General features: G+C 52.5%; 7 protein-coding genes across 7 annotated transcripts; 4 read left to right on the top strand and 3 right to left on the bottom strand.

Moving 5' to 3' along the window:
- Positions 1-2,523: 2,523 nt before the first annotated feature.
- Positions 2,524-4,315, top strand: ALTATR162_LOCUS6150 (uncharacterized protein; the record flags this gene model as incomplete). The annotated part of the gene is made up of 2 exons (XM_043313771.1): positions 2,524-2,865; positions 2,912-4,315. 2 exons carry the CDS (start codon positions 2,524-2,526, stop codon positions 4,313-4,315), a joined length of 1,746 nt encoding a protein of 581 aa, XP_043169706.1.
- A 1,276-nt stretch (positions 4,316-5,591) lies between these two features.
- On the top strand, positions 5,592-6,818 carry ALTATR162_LOCUS6151 (uncharacterized protein; the record flags this gene model as incomplete). Its single annotated transcript, XM_043313772.1, has 1 exon — positions 5,592-6,818. The coding sequence occupies one exon, from the start codon at positions 5,592-5,594 to the stop codon at positions 6,816-6,818; it is 1,227 nt and encodes a 408-aa protein (XP_043169707.1).
- A 93-nt stretch (positions 6,819-6,911) lies between these two features.
- ALTATR162_LOCUS6152 (uncharacterized protein) lies at positions 6,912-8,811 on the bottom strand (the record flags this gene model as incomplete). Its single annotated transcript, XM_043313773.1, has 3 exons — positions 6,912-8,251; positions 8,309-8,584; positions 8,658-8,811. 3 exons carry the CDS (start codon positions 8,809-8,811, stop codon positions 6,912-6,914), a joined length of 1,770 nt encoding a protein of 589 aa, XP_043169708.1.
- Positions 8,812-10,601: 1,790 nt separating this feature from the next.
- ALTATR162_LOCUS6153 (uncharacterized protein) lies at positions 10,602-12,321 on the top strand (the record flags this gene model as incomplete). Its single annotated transcript, XM_043313774.1, has 2 exons — positions 10,602-10,768; positions 10,824-12,321. The coding sequence occupies 2 exons, from the start codon at positions 10,602-10,604 to the stop codon at positions 12,319-12,321; spliced, it is 1,665 nt and encodes a 554-aa protein (XP_043169709.1).
- Positions 12,322-13,836: 1,515 nt separating this feature from the next.
- ALTATR162_LOCUS6154 (uncharacterized protein) lies at positions 13,837-14,511 on the top strand (the record flags this gene model as incomplete). Its single annotated transcript, XM_043313775.1, has 1 exon — positions 13,837-14,511. The coding sequence occupies one exon, from the start codon at positions 13,837-13,839 to the stop codon at positions 14,509-14,511; it is 675 nt and encodes a 224-aa protein (XP_043169710.1).
- A 274-nt stretch (positions 14,512-14,785) lies between these two features.
- Positions 14,786-16,630, bottom strand: ALTATR162_LOCUS6155 (uncharacterized protein; the record flags this gene model as incomplete). Its single annotated transcript, XM_043313776.1, has 1 exon — positions 14,786-16,630. One exon carries the CDS (start codon positions 16,628-16,630, stop codon positions 14,786-14,788), a length of 1,845 nt encoding a protein of 614 aa, XP_043169711.1.
- A 1,442-nt stretch (positions 16,631-18,072) lies between these two features.
- Positions 18,073-19,562, bottom strand: ALTATR162_LOCUS6156 (uncharacterized protein; the record flags this gene model as incomplete). Its single annotated transcript, XM_043313777.1, has 5 exons — positions 18,073-18,488; positions 18,537-18,857; positions 18,907-19,128; positions 19,184-19,487; positions 19,536-19,562. 5 exons carry the CDS (start codon positions 19,560-19,562, stop codon positions 18,073-18,075), a joined length of 1,290 nt encoding a protein of 429 aa, XP_043169712.1.
- Positions 19,563-19,629: the final 67 nt, after the last annotated feature.

Below are 19,629 nucleotides of genomic sequence, written 5' to 3' on the forward strand. Positions count from 1 at the left end.
GAAGGGGCGTGTTTGAGATGTCGCCCCTCACACCGACATCGTACCGATGCTATAGTTTTACGGGTGGTGGAGGAGGACTAACAAGCATCTGGAATGCATCCATGCTTTGGTGGTTGCAAGCGTTTGCCATCCATGTGTTGTGTAGAGCTGATTACGTGGGCAGCTCTGTTTTTGCAGTGAGTGACGGACCGAGGAAAGCGCGACGGGCACCCCTGCACATGTACGTATGACGGCGCTCGCTCTGCTAAGCTCCACCGTTCCAACAACAACCTCATTGCATTGCGAAGCAGGATCACCGGCGGCACAGACTCTGCTCAGCGCTATCGATAGATTACGGCCTGCGTATCCCTTGCTTCACTGGCCATATTTCCGTCACGGTTTCACGGTTAGCGCTGCTGGCCAAGCAAGCGACTCGATAAGCAACCATGCTTCACGACGCCGGTGCTAGTTGGACGGGTCAGCAATCGCAACCTTGGAACTGGATGTGGTTTGCAAGATTTGCAAGAGTTGCAACATAGGCATCCGGGACAAGTGAATGCCCCAAGCAAGCCGCATGCCCGAGCAGCACCCATGGCCGGCCTGATTGACGGGCAAGGTGATGGAATGCAGAATGCAGCAACTGAGGCGCGCGCAATACCCCAATTCGTGTTTCGTCAGGGGCGTTGCAAATAGCGGTTCTGCAGTGCAGATTGCCTCAACTTGGATTGCACGCAACACCTGGCTGGCCGGCCTCAATAACAACAGTTCGTCTAGCGTCGGGGGTGCATCATACTTGCCATTCGCCGGAAGCATCGGAACCGAGGGCTGCAGCGGTCAGGATCCACATGATTGGAAGTCACGAAGCAAAATCATCTGCGAAAAAAAAAGAGGATTGAAGATCAGCAGCACTCGCTCAAACTTCAGCATGGGGAGCTTCACGGTGGACAGGGTTCGGGCTCGGATATAGAGCATGCTTAGGGAAAGGTAAGACGGCGATTTGGCTAGGGCGGGCTGGCTGGGCGACTGGTTCGTGTCGCTTCCTCGTCTGGCAGCACAGCGCCGTCGTCTGGTAGTCCAGCCAGTTCGCTATGCTTGCGCTTGCATCAGCGTTACTGTATGCTTTTTAGATGCCTGAGGGCGGCAAGCAGGTAGTCAAACACGGCATGGGCGGGACGCTGCACGCGTAAAGTGCCCTTCCAGACCGCCTGGCGCTGATGGAGGGTGATTATACATGGATGGCTGCCGCTTACGGCAATTCTTGCTGCTGGCAAAGTTTGAATGTGGCAGACGGCAGTCTTCATTCGTGGTGTATGCTCCGCCTTGGCTGGTGCAGGTGGCCGCGATGCGTAAGGGATCTCACAATGTCTGATCAGTCGTCGTGTCTGAGACGGCAGCGCTCCGGGGAGGCAGCAGGCCTACCATGTAGGCTGCAGGTGGTTGATGAGGCCCACCAGCGCTATCGTTTCTTCGTCTGTGGCCGGATGGTGTCCCACTGTCGCAGTGTGCACTGGGAAGGTCGTGTGTGGTGGGGTGAATGATGGCTGAAGCCCCTCTGGACGCGCACCATGCATCGCCTGCGAATGGGGGGGGCGCCAATCAGACGGGTCGGGAGTGCTGAGGCTGTATCGCGCGGCGCAGCTGGTGCTGGGGTGGTTTGGCGCAGGGATTGATTCTTCACGTCGCTCGTGCTGTACTTGTTGTAGTAGTAATTAGCCCGCGCGGCTTGGCTGCTAGCAGTGTCGGTCGCTCCTGTCCTCGCGGCGAACCCCCGGTCGCGGTTGCTTTGTGCTGGCGGCCGTGCGCCCCTAGCTCATTCCAGGCGCGGTTGATGTCAGAGCGCGGCTTCTCCTTCTGGGTCCTGGATCAGCCTCTTGGGGCGTTCCTCCTACCCTGCTCGCTCCTGCCTGGAACCTTCCGAGCCTTCACGACTCCGTGTGTGTGAATTACCTATGTTTTATTCAAATCCAACGGCCCCAAGCCATGTCTGCCATGCCAGCGTGCGGGCCCCGACAATCCGCCTCCCTACAATCACACACAATCAATCACTAACTACTACCACCACTACCCACCCAACACCAAGCCACTCCCGGCATAGCACCGCTCGCAGAGGACGCTCACCGGGCCTGACGTCTCTTTATTGTGTCCCTCTGCACCCTCCTCTGCCAAACCCTCTCCTCCTACAAGTCTAGCTGCAAGCGTCGTTGCCGTGTCCCGGATTCTGCCTGGCGTTGATTGGCCTAGCTCGTCTTGCTCTTGCTCTTGCTCCTCATCTATACGTGCAAGTCGTCAACACCATCCTTCCAAACCAAGGTTGAGTGAAGATAGTAGCGTGCAAACAATAGCTGCCCGGACATGACCGCCTGTTGCCGTTGACGTCGCCGCCTAAACGTCACCTTACCTCACCTCATCTTCTCCACGTCGTCTCCTGCCGTCCCTATGCTCGAGCTACAGCTCCCTCGCCCAATGCCTCACGCCCTGCCCCGGGAGCCTCCCTTCAACCTGTATGCCACGGCACCTCGCAGCTCCTCCAAGCTCGACTCCACGATGCACCTTCCCTACCCAAGCATCTCCAACAACTATGAGCACGACCCGCTACGGACAGCCCCAAGAGCTCCTCTCACACCCCCGGACCTCCCGGGCTCAGCAGTGAGGGTAGTCTCGCTACCGCCAAACCAGGGTGCTGGGCATCAGTACGGCTACCAGTTGCCTGCTATTGGCAACTCCAGATCAGTGGCAGCACCAAGAAGTCCCAGTCCGCCAAGGCAACAACCACAAGCACAAGAGATGGCTCAAACACCAAGGAAGAAGTATTCGATATCGCCAAATCTCAAGATACCACCAACTATCAGCACACCACAAGAGGGCCTTCCTCAGCTAGCAGCAGAGGTAACTATACATACTTTCAGCCCACATTCTGAAACTGACTTTTCAGGTGACATGTCTCTTCTGGTTCGAAAGCTCCACAACGCTCAAGCAGGTACTCGAGACTGCCTCGCCACGTCAGCCCATGCAACCTCTCGTCCCCGACGCACATCCCACGACTGGATTCCGGAAATGGGTAGCAACTATCTTGACGACTACGCAGGTTGCTCAGAACGTCATTCTTTTGGCATTGCTTTTCATCTACAGGTTGAAGCTGGCCAACCCCACGGTCAAGGGGAAGCCTGGTAGCGAATACCGCCTACTGACGGTCGCCCTTATGCTCGGTAACAAATTCCTCGATGACAACACATACACGAACAAAACATGGGCCGAGGTCTCGGGTATTTCGGTGCAAGAGGTACACATCATGGAGGTCGAATTCCTTAGCAACATGCGATACAGCCTGTTCACATCAAAGGAGAAGTGGAATGAGTGGCACGGCATTCTGGGCAAATTTGGCACCTTTTTCGATCGAGCATCCAAAATTCCAGCCTCCGGTGCTGTAAGCCCAGTCGGTCCCCAGAACGTGCTCGGCCTACCACAAAGCTATGCTCCGTCACCACCGACCCAGCAGCAAACGTCTCCACCGACTTCGATGATGTACTCTCCAACCCACATGTCATTTTCCAATACCCCTCTTTTGCAACCACAGGCCACGTCCGCCACTGTTTCTCCTATTGGCGCTCTTCCGGAGCTAGGTCCCATTCAGCGCAAACGCAGTGCTGATTACAGCATCGAGCCCCCAATGAAGCGACAGGCCCATGGATTTGCACCTGGTCCTTACAGCAATGCACCTTTGATCCCAACGTTGCAGACGCCTATCAATAGGTCATTCGAGCCACCACCATCTGTAAACCGACTCCCCCCTCTGCCAAGTCTCTCGATACCTCCACCCCAGCAGATGCCACCTACCCAGTTGAAGAACTGGTCCGACCTTCCCTTACCAGTCCCTGGTGGACGATCCATGGCCATGGTCTACCCTCCACCAGTCCAGTGGCAGCAACCGAATAACACACCAACTTCATCAGGCCCCCCTCCTTATACCCACAATTACACACCTTCTACCGATCAGTCCCGACAGATTAGTCCATATCCCCAGTCAGCTGGGTCCTCACCCGTGGGCAATTATCCGGCAACAGGTTCGAGACAATTGTCGCCATCGCATTTCCTTAACCAGCGCCAGTCTCCTTATCGACCAGTCCGCAGTGTGCAGACACTACTTGTGCCTCCGCCTTCGACCTCGATCCATAATCCAGCGAGGAACATCGGATACGATCAGATGCAATATCAGCCTTTGGGCCGACCTATGACTGATCGCCGCTCTGGCCTCCTGCCGTACATGGACCGTAGTGCATGGCCCGAGACGAATCAGTTTAACCAACTTCCCGTTCCCCAACAACCCATCTTCCGGTAATCGGCTACCGCTTACTTTCATGTAACAACTTTATGAACTTTCTGGGCTTAGATTTATTGCCCATCATTAGTCCAGAGGACACGATATTTGCTGCGTTCGAGCGTGCATTGCATTGGGTGGTTCTTTCAGTGCGCATTTTGTCGGTCAATAGATTTGATCATCACTTTCTTTACATTGCCACTGCATCTATAGGCGTTATTGTACATATAATATTCTGCCTGGTCGACACTCTAGGTCTCCCTAGGACGGGCTTTGTTATGATTGGCGTTTCAAGGATGGCGAGAGTGCCTTGGCTTGGGTTACCAGGAATCGCCCTGTGCCAAGCACTACTGAACCAGAATAGCAGAAACCCTCATAGGGTAGATAACCAAAATCAAAGCAAAATCACTTTATACCATCTGTTTAACTCTCCGCAATATGACGAAGCGATGCGATCCATCCCCATGCCTTGAGAGAAATGGCCAACAAACATGAGCGCCCGCTCATCGTCACGAAAGCATCCGACTTTGCACAGAAGTATTGATGTTGGTTTCGGCTGTCCTTGCAGCATAGGCCTAGCTTCAGACATTGGATACTATATAGCCTGTGATACCATTCGCATGCTAACAAGCACATATTAGTCGAGATTGGGGCCATTCTCTTCTCACCGAATAAGCGTATTGTTCTCACCGAGGTGCGCTTGCGTGCGCTCGCTGATCGCATCTTGTGAAGATCAAGGCCTCGACAAGTTTTATTAGTAACATTTAGAACAGGACAGTCAATACTTTCCTTTATAGCAGGCACTTGGTAGAGCCAGCTGCATGTGAGTTTAATTGGGAGCTTGCTCAACAATTTATTTGCCGGAACACACTCTCTTCTTGCATTGTGCTACATATGCAGACCCGGATAAGCTTGTAATCTGCAAATACTGTGGGCATGTTTCTGGAGAGCCCCATGTATCGGTTTTCGGAATATAGGCAACATGTGCGGTTAAGATGAATGTTCGTCAATCGAGATTGCCGCGATTGACATTTCTGCGATCGGTAATACCCAAGTTGGTCATTCTGGAGTTTGCACCCTCGCAATTATTATTCCTGTATTTGATCTCAATAACTATCTGGTCGTTGTCCAGAAGTCGAGTAAGGTAGTATTTAGATATTCACGCGGATGATACAAGGGCTTTCGTACAGCCCTACGCGCGCCAAGCCGCTTGCAAGAGCCGCGGCAGCGCGTTCACGATTCACCCCAAGTTTGCGCACTTCCTCTATACATCATTTCAATTCCGAAAATCGTCACCATGCCGCCACCAAAGTCCAAAAAGCTCACCGCGCAACCCGTGCGAACGCGCCAGTTCGCCGGCAAACCAAGAGCGCCTGAACCCGAAGAAGAACGCTCGAGCTCGGAATCAGAATCGGAAGAGGAACAGCCAAAGCCAAAACCTTTCGCAAAACCAAAGCCCGCGCCAATCGCATCCTCGTTTCCCAAGTCAGCGCTCAAATCGAAACTTGCATCGCGGCAGAAATCCGAGGCGGAGCGCAAAGCGATAGAAGACGAGTTCGAGACAGAGAGCGAGGATGAAGACGGCGGAGATGGCAGTGAAAGCGAGAGTGGAAGCGGCAGTGAGGAAGAATCTTCAGAGGAGGAAGAATCAAGTAGCGAAGAAGAGGCACCGAAGAAACTGCTGCGACCAGTATTTCTAAAGAAGAACGAGCGGAATAAAGTGGCACCCGTCAAATCAGCAGAGGATATAGCAGCAGAAGAAGAGGCGCGGCGGCAGGAGCAGAACAGGGCACTCGTTCAAGAGCAGGTCGAGCAGCGCATAGCAGAGAAGGCAGCGGGCAAGAAAGACTGGGATGATGACGTCGAAGAGGCCGACATCAACGCCATCGATGACACTGACGGTGTCGATCCCGACGCCGAGTATGCCGCATGGAAGCTGCGCGAGCTCAAGCGCATCAAGCGCGAACGTCTCGCGATCGAAGAAGCCGAAGCTGAGCGCGCAGAGATCGAGCGCCGCCGAAACCTATCGGCCGCCGAACGCGATGCCGAAGATCGCGCTTTCATCGAGAAACAGCAGGAAGAAAAGGGCGATCGCGGTCAAATGCAGTACATGCAGAAGTACTTCCACAAGGGCGCCTTTTTCACGGATGAGCTCAAGGAGCTGGGCGTGGATCGAAGGAACCTCATGAACGCGCGATTTGAAGACGAGACCAATCGAGAGATCCTGCCCGAGTATATGCAAATCAGGGACATGACAAAACTGGGAAAGAAAGGTCGGACACGGTACAGGGACATGAAGACCGAAGACACGGGCAAATGGGGTGACTTCGGTGATGACCGGCCGCGAAGAGACAAGGGCGACTTCGGTGTCGATGAGAGGTTTAGGCCTGATGCTTATGGTGGAAGAGATCGGGACAGAGAGGGCCCTTCAGGTGCAAATGCAAAGCCACTTGGTGAGAGGAAGAGATTTGGGGATGACCACGACCGGGATAGCAAGCGGCCGAAGATGGAAGGAAGAGTTTGAGGCATATCGTTGGTTTGGCGTTTACAGCATTGGGCGGCGTACTATCATCTACGAACATGAATATCATACCCACCGACTCTGATCGTCGGCTCATTATTCTTCACGAACTCTCTCGTACATCCCCCGTCCCTTCATATCTCCGTCTGCCATGGCACGCGCATCGTCCCTCCCCTTCTCTACATCTAAACGCCACAACAATGGTGCAGGCAGGAGTACCAGGACCGACAGGAAGATGAAAGCCGGGCGTATTGTACCCGCCTGATCAACAATCCAACCTACAAGAGCTGGCCCAAACGCACTGCTACCCTTGTCTGTAACAGCATATAGCGCAAAGAACGCGGCCTCACTGCCCTCGGGTATCAAGGGAGCGTAGACCGATCGCGCATACGACGATATTCCACCCATGACTATCCCATGGATGACAGCGATGGGATAAATCTCCCATGCTTTCTGTAGACCAATGAATCCCAAGCTCTTGAACGCAGGGATGAACCCGAGTAACCCGTACAAAGGGATGATTTCCATGCCCGCTACACAACACAGTAGTACAGTCTTGGGCTGTAGACCATAGTGCCGCTGTACACGAGGCCATGCAAATGCGCCTACGATGCCAGATCCGATGGATGTTATGGAGAGCAGCGCGATAGCGATGGTGCCCATATGCAACTCCGTACGTGCGAAGAGAACAGCAGTCCCGGATATCGTTGCCACAGCATCTGACAGCAGGAACCATGATATCAGAAAAAGTAGCGTCTGTCGTAATTTGATCGCTCTCTTAAGTGTCCTGTAGAAGCTACGTAAAGAGAAGGACGTGTAGAACAAGAACGTTCTCAGCCTTGATGATGACTTCCTTCCGGCAAAACCCTGGTTATCCTGTGTGGGTAATGGTGGACCTGGTCTCGGACGTAGCCACAATAGCGTCGGGATGGAGAAGATGGCCCACCACAAGCCGACCATGAAGAGGATTACCCGAATGGAGAGACTAGGAGAGGTTTTCGAAAGGCTGGTTTTGCTGAAAAGGTAGATGATCAAAATGGCCACTACCTGGACGAAAACAGCGGACATGTAACCATACCCCACGCCTTTACTTGAGATTTGCGCGCTTCGTTCTAGATCTCGCTTCAATCGATCCGGATCGAAATGGTGGTGGGCAGACGAAGAAGGTCCGTTGATGGGGTTTAGGGATTCTAGCTCGACGTCTGAGGCTGAGTCGGACGAAAGCGATTTCCCGGCTGTGTTGTTGTCTGGATGGTTGGCGACGAGTAGTGGTAAGAAAGCGTTTAGCAGGACAAATGAACAGCCTAGACTTGAAACTCCAACAAGTACTAGGACTGGAGCCAGGTAGTAAAGTGATGGGGAGATGAAGATGAACAGACAGCTTGCCAGGGCGCCCATGTATGATGTGAACATGAGCATCTTCTTGCGGTATGGGCCTTGAAATGTTGTCAGTCGTTGTCAAATTATTGAACACTATAGACGATGTTACTTACCGTGATCGGCGAAGGAACTAAAACATATCAAGACTACAGCCTGGAGCAACACAGCCGTAGAGAAAGTATACATGGCAAAACTGCTCGTCGACATGTCTCTCCCCAGGTACCTTACCATGCATTGCTCAGAGTCTCCCCCTCCAGCTTTCTGGCCTGCATCGTCGCGTATCCGGAGTCTTCCGGATGCGGAATGATCAACACACGGTTTGGAATGATCGGAGAAGAAAACGCCATTTTCTCGCGCGAGCTGCTCGAGGATGACGGGGAGGAAGGCCCCTTAATATTCGTGAGTATAGAGTAATAAATAACATGTGTGGTGGGTTAGGTGAAGGAATGGGCTATGACGTACCTACTGCGACCACAGCGAAGACTTCGGCCGCAATTGGATAAGCATACCAAGCTTTCAATTCGCGGTCGGTGGTGGGACTGGTATCTTCGCCTTCATATCTATCGATGCGTGGACTCGATATGAGCGTGTCATCATCGTCTAAGTCGAACGACATGTTTGTCTGTTGTTAGGGTTGTGGAATGCAACATTGAATAGAGGTTTGTAAGACTGTTGCCGGGTTCTTGCCGAGTGGATCGGGAATGGGTGGGGCGGCATCGAACATCGAGGGTTATGTCAGAGGAGCCTCGTTTTCGGTTGGGGAAGCTATGTTTCATTTTCGACAGTAGATCTCGAATCATTTGAAACACTCTTCCTAGAAGCATGCTCTGGGTTCTAGCCGGATAGGATCGTCTGTCTTGATGGCGCGTTTCAATAACGCGTTACATCATCGACTTCCCATTAGCGTCATGGAACTGGCTGCAAGCTTTCCGTATAGGAACCTGGCAGCAGTGCGCTGGTTGAGACGCACATTGGAATTTGCTCAGTAATCTCTACACGACGATTATATCGAACGCTTAATTATGCCAGTCACTTTGCGAAGCCGCCGAACAACAGCCTGCGCTCAACAAGAGAAGCGAAAGACTAAGGTCGCGCCTAAGGCGCGCAAAACTCCAGCAAGGACATCCACCCGGATAGATACCGAAGACCACCCGGAAGTCATAATAGAACCGCCAAACCTCCCGTTCAAGCTTCAGCCTGCAAAGTATGGCCTCATTCAGGAGCGTATATGCGACAGCCTATATGCATTAGTAGTCCAAGTGATCTTATGGAACCAAACTCATGGCCGGATGGCACGCCCAGTTCTATTTAAGATACTCACAGCCTACCCTTCACCAAATGAGCTCTCTACCGCATCTCTCGAGGATCTAACCACGATGCTACAACCGATAGGCCTTCACCGTATTCGAGCAGCACGCCTTATAGCACTAGCGAAGACCTGGCTCTCTGCTCCTCCGTGTAGGGAACGAAGGTACAGGAAGTTACATTACCCAAATCGTGGTTGCGGTGTCGATGTCAAGCCTGGGGAAATCCTAGGGCCTGATGACGGAAGAGAAGGCTGGGAGATCGCGCATCTGCCAGGTATGGGCGCGTATGCACTGGATAGTTATCGCATTTTCTGTCGCGACCGGTTGAGAGGGATCGAGCCTACGGATGATGTTGAGCCTGAATGGAAAAGAGTTGTACCGATGGACAAGGAGCTCATCCCATATCTGAAGTGGAGGCGAGAACAAGAGCGTTGACAAATACAACATACATGATATTGGAATTTCCAGGCCGTTTTAGCGAGGTTATGGCTTACGGGCCGCCAGTGCGCGTACTTTCATATCGAACATCTTTCGGATACCGAGCAACGAATCAACATCATCGTTACCCCGCAAAGTCACTCGCAGCGACCCAAGACCGACAAGCAGATATGCCACCTGTCTGACCACCCAGCGAATACTGGCGCGCTGACGAGATCCCAAGGTTGCTAACGTATAAGCTGTGCGACGTTGGTAGGCCAGTAAGGGACACACATGGATAATGTTGGATGCAAGGCGTACGCCCGGTCTTGGCGTTTCCAGCCGCGGGGAGGTGTCTAAACGACACAAATGCTTTTTTGAGTCCAGCTACGGCCGTAATGATAGTCCATGCATCTCAGACCCAGCAGATCAATTGCTGCAACGCCGCACAGGATCCTTCCACTACTGCGCCGCAATGACGAAACAAGAAGGAGACTCTCTGAAGTGAAAGCCTTAAAGGCTACAGGATTACTAGGGATCCTATGGTTGATTCTTGTCTGTGGCTGTGTCTAGTCATTTGGAGGCTTTCTTCATATCAAGAAATGTATGGGAAAGAGCATTTGGCCCACACGACCACTTCAACCATAACGAATTCAGCGCGAGCTACCCACACAGCCCAAATATGGATATCGAGAAAGCTTCCAGTGCCCAAACTACCTTGACCCCAGTCAGCATCGCTATTGGTGACGACGAGCAGGCTCGGACGAACACTGAGTCTGGTACCACTATAGTAGGGCCTACTACAGCGCCTAGCATTGCAACATGGAAACTCGTGTCGTTATATAGCAGGTAAAGTCACCAGAACTGTATATTATGGCCTTTGAGCTGACGCTTCATCGCCCAGTATTTGCATCGGCCTATTCCTATCGTTCCTGGACACATCGATTATCGCAACTGCCATCTACACCATCGGGGTCGAATTCCACTCCCTATCCAAGGCCAACTGGATCGCCTTGTCCTACACCCTTGCGTACGTTGGCTGTACTGCCATCTTCGCAAGCCTTTCAGACGTGGTTGGTCGTCGCAATGCCTACGTCGCCGCCTTTGTGATCTTCCTGGCTTTCTCACTCGGCTGTGGCTTTGCTCAGAATCTCGACCAGCTCATAGCTATGCGTGCGCTACAGGGAGTGGGCGGCTCGGGCCTGTATTCAGTGGGCTTCGTCGTCCTTACTGAGACTGCCTCGCCGCGTATGTCTCGGATGATTGGCGCTTTGGCAGGAGCCATTATCGCGATATCCGGCATCTTGGGTCCTGTACTAGGTGGTGTCATAACCAACTACACGACCTGGCGATGGATTTTCTGGTTAAACGCTCCCGTTGGCATCATCCCGTTAATACTTTTCATCACTGTGTGGCCCGACAAGACTCAAATCCGAGGCTTTCAGCGCCGCGGATTTAAGCAGATCGATATTCTAGGTTTCCTTCTCTTGATTGCCTCTTCAGTGCCTTTCGTGATTGCTTTCCAGCAAGCCGGAATCCACGTCCTTCTGGACAGTTCCATCTGGAAGTCTGCCCTCTTTGTCGCCCCGCTAGTCGTTGGAGTGCTGTGCTTCGTCGCACTTTTCGCCTGGGAATGGTTCGTTGCAAGGCGTTGGCCGGACACAATAGGCGCACTCTTCCCAATGCGACTAGCTAAAAACAGAGTCTACATGTCTGCAGTCACAGCAACGATGTTGACAGGGTTTCCTTATTTCTTCATCGTATATTCGCTGCCAACGCGGTTCCAGGTGGTTAACGGGAAAAGTGCTATTGCGTCAGGTATAGCTCTACTACCAATGCTTGGTGCTTCTGCTGTTGGGACGACTATCGCTGGTGCGGCTTCGAGTAAGAAGAACAACACGTTTGCTATCAACGTCATTGGAGCTGCCCTTATGCTGGTTGGAACAGCATCTCTGTCCACACTAGACAATACTGTGGCCCCACAAGCTCGAGCCTATGGGTTACAGGTTTTCCTCGGCTTTGGGTTTGGCTTAACAGTTAGTAACTCAACTTTGCTTGCTATTCTTGAGGCTGAGCTGCGCGATCGAAGTGTCGCGCAAGGCGTCATGGCTCAGGTGCGCGTGCTAGGAGGAAGCATCGGTATCGCTGCATCAACAGCTATCCTGGGTGTCAAACAACGTCAGCAGCTGCTGGATCCGATGGTTGTCAGTGCTGCGCAATTGGAGTCACTTGCCGGGTCTATACGGACTCTCTCGCCAGAGAAAGTCTTGGCCATTCGCCAAGCATACACGGATGCATTCAACGAGACTCTTGTCGTTTGCTCTGTCGTCAGTGGTGTGGCTCTCCTTGCGAGTCTTGCAGCGTGGCGAAAGCAACCTACCACTATGTGGACTAGAGAATAGGTTGTAGTCAGGTGGTGGTTTGTACGTTAATGCGCACGCTTTACGAGGCTCGCTTAGAAAAACAGGTTCAGAGGGTAGGAAAACGAGAGTTTCTGTACATAATCGGGAAAGCTCGTATCATTAAGTGATGCTGATAGTTACGCCTGGATTGGTCTAGTTGTCTAGGTAGCCCCGCTCGTGCATCTTCGACGTGCCCGAGGCTACACTCAAGACACCAAGCCTCATTGATCGTGCGACCACATATGTACCGGTCCATCCATAACAGTTCGACACATATAAAAATGCGCTTTGTATGCGCAAATGAGCATTCTTGTCCATAGAGCCGTGCAGGCGGTCTGGAAGCACCTGTCTCGTCTGTCCTACTACGTTTGGCCTTCACAACAGAGCCTCGTCAGTCACTTCATCTCAAAATTTACTGGATGGTTTCAATCAACACTTTTCGAACGTTGCAGCTTTCGATGGACGACGTACAAGCCGCTAGTTGAATCGAATAAAGAGATACGACTTCTGCATTTGTTTCCTGGCAACGATGAGGCTGAGTTGCGTTGTGCGCTCAGCGTTGCGTCACTTGACGACGATCCAAAATATGAAGCTGTATCGTACGTATGGGGGCCATTGGAAGATCTTGGTCATATCTCCATTGCCCTGTTCGAAGAGCATGTATCAATAACGAAAAGCCTACAATCGGTCTTGCGTAGCTTGCGCCTACCAGATCGACCGCGTATACTATGGGTAGACGCACTTGTCATCAATCAGGAAGATCTCGATGAAAGAGCTGCTCAGGTCACACTGATGGGCCAGATTTACAGGCAGGCGGAGCGCGTGCTGGCTTATCTCGGCGACCACTTCGAAGGATGCGAGCTCGCTATGGAAGCTATTCGTCAGCTAGCAAGTGACGAGAGTCCGCACTCCTCGAGTTCCATGGAGCCTGGATTGAATGTCGATGGGATGGGGTTGGACTCCCGGAAGCTCCAAGGTTACTTGTGTACGTTGCTCGATCCTCCATGGCTGAGTCGAGTGTGGACTGTACAAGAGTTTATGTGTGCAAAAGATGTTCTTGTTTACTATGGGCGCCATTTCATCCCAGGAGCACTCATCCACGACATGTGCAAGTCAATGATGTTCAAGCACCTCCACTGCTATCACAACACTAGCATGTTGCTTCTAAATTTGATAAACGAATGGCTACTGCTACATGCAACCCCCAGACTCAGTGGAGACGCACCACAGCCTCCGATGGACGTCCTGGAACGATTTCGACATCGCGCCGCTACTGACTCGCGTGACAAACTGTTTGGCCTTTTGAGCTTGATACCTCCAAGCTGGTTGCCATATGTACCTGTCGACTACTCGATCTCCGTAAGGGAACTGTATAGGCGTATTGCTCTTGTTGCCTTTCTTCACGGCGAAGAGCTATATTTCCTGAGTTATTGTTATGCGCACTCGAGCTCTAAACTGCCGTCATGGATACCCGACTGGGATGCATGTCATAGCCCATTGCAAGCAAGCGTTACTATGTTCGAGAACGACTATAAAGCTTGTGGTGCACAGAAATCGAGCGTGGGGTTTAATCCAGACGATAGTATGATCGCCCGTGGAACCATCATAAGCACCATATCGCAACGTACCGAGCTTTCTGACGATGACCCTCAACTCTGCAACCCCGACTTTACAAAGAAAAGGTTGAATGTCGCATACGAAATTTCCGGAGCTAGGGAAAACGGCACGCATATCTACGCAAAAACAAGCAGATCTGTCCTAGACGCTTGCCGTTTGTCGATCATAGGAGGCCGCACTTATAACTTCTCAACAAATGCCTTCGTCCGTGTATACGACATCACAGATCCAGCGCCATTTGAAGCATGGGAAACCCTATTTCTACCAGAAAGTCTTCAGAATACGTCAGAGTCCGGAGAGACGATGGCCAGTAATGAGATTTACGTTTTCCTAAGGTTCGCCTTAGCAAATCGTTGTTTCGTGTTGCTAGACAATGAGTATTTTGGCTTCGCCCATCAGAATTGTGAGCCAGGCGATGTCATAGTCGCATTGGGTGGCGGGCCTGTTTTATACGTTCTTCGCCCGTTACAAACTGGCAACTATACATTTATCGGTACTGCGTACATCCAGGACATGATGGATGGCGAGGCCTTCAAAGACGGTGCGAAACTACAATACTTCACGATTGTGTGAATGTCCAGCAACTTGTGCGTCGCTCTTGTACAACCAATTTCCTTTCTCAAGTCGTGCTCAACATACATTGTGTCCTCTAAACGTACCTGTGTCACGTACAAGTCAAAAGAATCATGCTACTTCCCAAATTCAAAGACTATGTCGACACATTGCAGTAAATTGAATTCTATAAATTAATATGCCAAATAGGAAAGCTCGATTTACCAACTGCCCCGAACTCGTCTAGCAAACCAAAGAGAATACGCCCGACTTCTCAGCACTCACTTCCACCCTTCTAAGGCGCAACGTCCATCATAGGCACCTGCTCCTTGTCTCCCGCTTCGACCCACTCCTCCTTCCGTGGTGGCCCCTGATTAACCGGGGGCTGCGGAATCGGCTGCTTCTCTGGCGGCGTAGGCTTGAGTCCATTCTCAAAGATCTCATTCGCAATCCCAATACCAAGCGGCACACCACCAATTGGCAACAAACCATCATGGCCTTCCCTCGTACCCATAGTCGTATAACGAATATCCTCGACGTTCTGAAACAGAGACGCGCCATTGTTGTCTACAGCGTAAACATCCTTGGTCGTCGTAGGGATCAAAATATCCTTGGCGGAGGCAGCGTCGAAGCGCCAGTGTACACCGAGGAAGATACGCGAGATGGCGTTTTCAAACATCATTTCCCAGACGGAGGAAAAGTGACGGGGGACGCGTGTGCGCACAATACCGGGCTGGTCAGTGATGGGCGCTTTGGGGTCGTAGGGTTGGCGGAGGTCGCGGCTCAGTCCGTTTAGTTCCTCGGATACCATCATGTCGATGGCGATGTTGTCTACTTCATCATCCTTCCAGTTTCCAACTCGCCCGTTGTAGTAGCGGCGGACCATTTGGAAGACGGCTCCGCCGAATGTGGCGTGGCCGGAAGGGTAAGCGGGGAAGGGGGGTTTGAACGGGATGTCGTTTGTGTTTGTGGCTGGAGCGCCGAGTGTGAGCCAGAAGGGGTCGCCTCGGTCTGGGCGATCGGGGTCGCGGAAGTTGTCATCGCGGACACCAGACAGTGGGCGCCAGAATTCGAATTCCCACTTCTCTTTCCAGGAGAAGATTCCTGCGTCTGCACAAGCCACGTTGACGAGGGCGAGGAGACGGACGAAATCGGCGTTGTTGATTTCACTGTTCGCCAAGCCCTCTTCCTTCTTGTATGTCACTGCGATGCGGCGGACGATTTGATTGTAAAACCTAGGTGGCGTGCCGACCAAGTTCGAGCCATCATAGGCCCAGAACATGCCTTGAGTTGTCTGGTGAGGAGAACGCTTGGTGGAGTTGAGAGCGGTAGCTCCACCCATGGCAATAATTTGACGAACGGCATCGTCGTATTCGGCCTGCTCACTAGCGGCAGAACGGATGGCTGGTGGGTCAGCGATCATATGCTCAGTCTGTGTAGCAAAACGCTTAGCTGTTTTGCCATAGAAGGGGCCGTGGTATTGACGGAAGGGCTTCTTGGGACCATCAGGGTTGTTGGCGTCGACGGGGACGAGGACGACAGGGTGAGTGGGCTCATCGTCGAACTTATAAGGACCAGGCGTGGGGTGGTAGCCAGCTTGCGAGGCACCTGGCGCGTGGAAGAGGAGGTTGAAGAAGACAGTGGCTACTGCCTTACCGAAGTTGAAGCTGTTGGACGCGGCGTCGACACCACCGGGTGCGTCAATTGCTGATTGATCAATGACATACTGAAGCTGTGCATAGGCGTTGTCGGAAATGCCGGCGCCAGGGTTGGGGTTGGGATTGGTGGGAGGCTTCATGTAGAGCATAGACAGCATAGTGATAGATGCACCAGCCACTGCCTGGCGAGCATCGTCCGCGCCGTTCAGGTCTGGGAGAGCGTATGCAACGTTGTCGGCACCGGATGTCAAAAAGGTTGAGAAGCTAGTAGAGGGCTTGATGGCGAAGTAGGCATCGTGTACAGCCAATTGAAGCATGCCTAGAGCTCTGGCAGAGATAGGTGGACCAGTCTGAGGACCTCCTACGGTGTGTGTGACACGATTAAGTTCTAAGCCGATATGATGCCAGTAGAGGATGTAGTTGGAGTTGTACTCGGCCGGTTCCTCAATCTGAGGAAGCGGAATAGGAGTGAAAGCTGCCATGGTGACTGTATTCCTGTGCAAGTATTTGATGAGTGGTGAGGTTGTAGTTGGGATGACAAGAGCAAGAACCCGATACTTTATACCCAACAATTCCAGGCTTCCTCAGCGCTGTCAACACTTGTCCATACCCCCAGCATGTGTTTTTCTCCTAGAATAACCCGGCTTACCATCAGGTGAACGTTCATCACGACGTGAAGTTCGCCATATCGAGGCAGATAGGAAGGCAACATGTAAGCCGCACCCGTTTCATAGCGGTGTGGAGGACCATTGCCGTGGAGTGGAGATACTGCCAAGACTTAAAAAAGCCCTCCCGTAAGGATCCATTCGCGGGAGGATCGTACTTCGTGCGAACTACATGTGACGAGTAAGATTGCTGATCGGCGCGTTACTGAGAGGCTGGAATGCCCTGCAGCGAGCAGTTGGTGGTCAGATCTGACGTACCTTTCAGCTGACAAGGGGTCCCGATCCAGCCTCACAGCCTCTTATCCAATACATCCACATTGCGAGATCCATGTAGCTAGATGAATTCTTGAGCAGTAAATAACCCAGGGTGTACACTGTGACCTTGGAGCCTATTGACTTATCGTTGGGCTATGGTGTGCCCGAGGTAAGCCGTCGGTGGCAGTGTTTCGGACCCCGCTGGTTTGAAATCGATACGAACACGTTCCAATCCCATCACATGGTCGTATTGGAGTTTCTGAAGGTTGGAAGAGCAGATAACGGTAGACGAGACCGGAGTGGTAGGACTCAGGTCGTGATGACCATAAGATGTTCAGCGATAGGGCTGAGACAAGCTTGCCTGGCACACCCAAATGCCATCGGAACGACATATTAATACAATCACCCCAACCTGTAAAAGGCAGTAGAGGTCAAATGCTGCGGAAGCGTGACGTACCAGACGAGAAATGGCAATACGCCCGAACCTTGTCCAGCTTTCACAGTAGCAAGTCAAGAGGCGGTGTATCTGAACTCTGAACACATATACCTGGCCTAACATCACAGCTCACCTCAGCCGGATGCGCACGTGGGTCAATGTATCATTGAGCCCTTGTTCCGAAGATGCTCTTCGCCGCCCGCCCAGATATGCAGCAAGGAAAGCTGTTCAAGGCAGATGCACCTCGGTCCGCCACCGGTTTCACTCGGTCCAATCCGTAAATCGGCCTTTCACCTCATCTGATCTCCTGATGTTGGATATGCTGCTGGGAAACTGTTGTTGGTTTGGAAAGCGCTAAACGTGTTACATCCTGCAAAATCAAAGAAGATCAACGAAAAGAGACAAGATGGGACGAAACTGCAACCATGAAGTGGTGTTTCCGATAGATCAAGTAAAGCTAAGACTCATCCTACCTACTAGTACGCAGCAGACGAGAGGTGTGCTGGAGTTCCAGATCCACTTGGTATTGCCGCATCATATCCCCCATCAAGCAATCGAAGGTAGCTCCTTATTTGGCTTCCTTCAGTAACGCCTCCATGGTGGCGTCCTTCTGACTGACGCTTCCACTTCGCTCCGCCGGCTTGAGCTTGCCAGTTGTTGGGCCTTCGCTATTTTGTGCAGCGTTCTTCAGCCTCTCGGTATCGTCGGGGTTTGTGTCCTGTTTCTTCAGGTCCTTCTCCTCGTCATCGCTGTCGCCAAGAGAAAAGGGGTCGTGGTCATCGGGCTCTGGGTTGGGCGCGACGGAGGTGAGAGGCTGCCATTTCTTGCCGCTCGATTTACTCTGGCTGCCCTGGTTGTTTGGTGATGGGTTGCGGTAAAGGGCATCGACTTCATCAACGGGGCCACTCTGGGGCGGGGATACCGGTGTAGGCTTGAAGAGGTCAGGGTTTGCATGCGGGCGACTTGACGATCGCTGGCCACGTCCTGCAACTTGTTAGCGGCGTTTTCACATGCATCGTGTGTGTAGCATACCCTCATTGTCTCTCAGCGCGAGCTTTGCAAAATCGTCGCCAATGACTCGGTTGTCGGCGTCGTAGCGGTTGTGGTCTGCCGACCGTCGCTGTTCAGCCGACTTGCGGATGCCATACATCTGTTCTGACTGCGATGGGCCAAAGTTCTGCCTCTGCTGTGGTGGTGGTTGTCGTCCTGTGTATTGTACGTTGCCGTATCTGTCGTATTCCTCCATCTCACCGCCGTCAAGCTTCTTGGTGAAATTGCTGATCCAATTTGTGACGGTCTTCTGCGTCTCCTTGAATCCTTGTTCGATGTTCTTGCGAATCTCGGGCAGGTCGTCTGCGTCAGCATTAGCGATTACATGAATATCGATGTCACCTGACCATACCATCGAAGAAGCTGTGTTCACGGTCGGGTTCGCCAGGCCGTTGTCGCTGCCCTTGGCCACGCGATGCATAGCCGCCCTGGCCCTCGGGACCGCCTTGACTCTGATAGTGCTGAGCCAGTTGCCGCGCGTATATCTCGTCCTGCTCGAGCTGACTACGGGGCTGCGGTCGCGGTGGTTGCGGTGGGGGAGCTTCCTCGGCCTTGAAGTTGGGATCCGACATGCCTGCGCTGGTTAGCTATACCCCTCATCCACATGCTACAAATAGGCAGTCACGTACTCAATAGCGCGTTGAAGGCAGGCTCGACCTTGCCTCCGCTGGCAACTAGAACGGCCTTGACAATATTGGGGTCGACGTCGGGGAATGCTTCAATCAGCGTGTTCTGCGCCTGCACTTGGGGGTCGACTGGTCGCGGGGGCTTCTGGGGAGGAATCTCGGTGGCCTCTTCATTGAAGCGCACACCGGGCTTGGGCGATTTTGAGGCTGGGGACGGTGATTTGGCACGATCTTGGGTCGAGATAGCCGAAGTGTCATTGTCATCGTCGAAGTCGAGCTCACGCGCCGTCGTTGGGCTCTCTGGAGGCTGCAGCTATTAGTGGGGAGCTTCCTCCTGGAACCTTTTTCTACGTACCTTTTCAGTGCTAGTCTTCTCAGACATTTTGCTTGTATTGTTCGGTGTAGTAGGTCTATGTCGAGGTTGTTGGTGTTTGTAGAAGCCCAGTCGC

This window comes from Alternaria atra (assembly GCF_907166805.1).
Source record: "Alternaria atra isolate CS162 genome assembly, contig: 25, whole genome shotgun sequence".
In the NCBI taxonomy this organism is placed as follows: domain Eukaryota; kingdom Fungi; phylum Ascomycota; class Dothideomycetes; order Pleosporales; family Pleosporaceae; genus Alternaria; species Alternaria atra.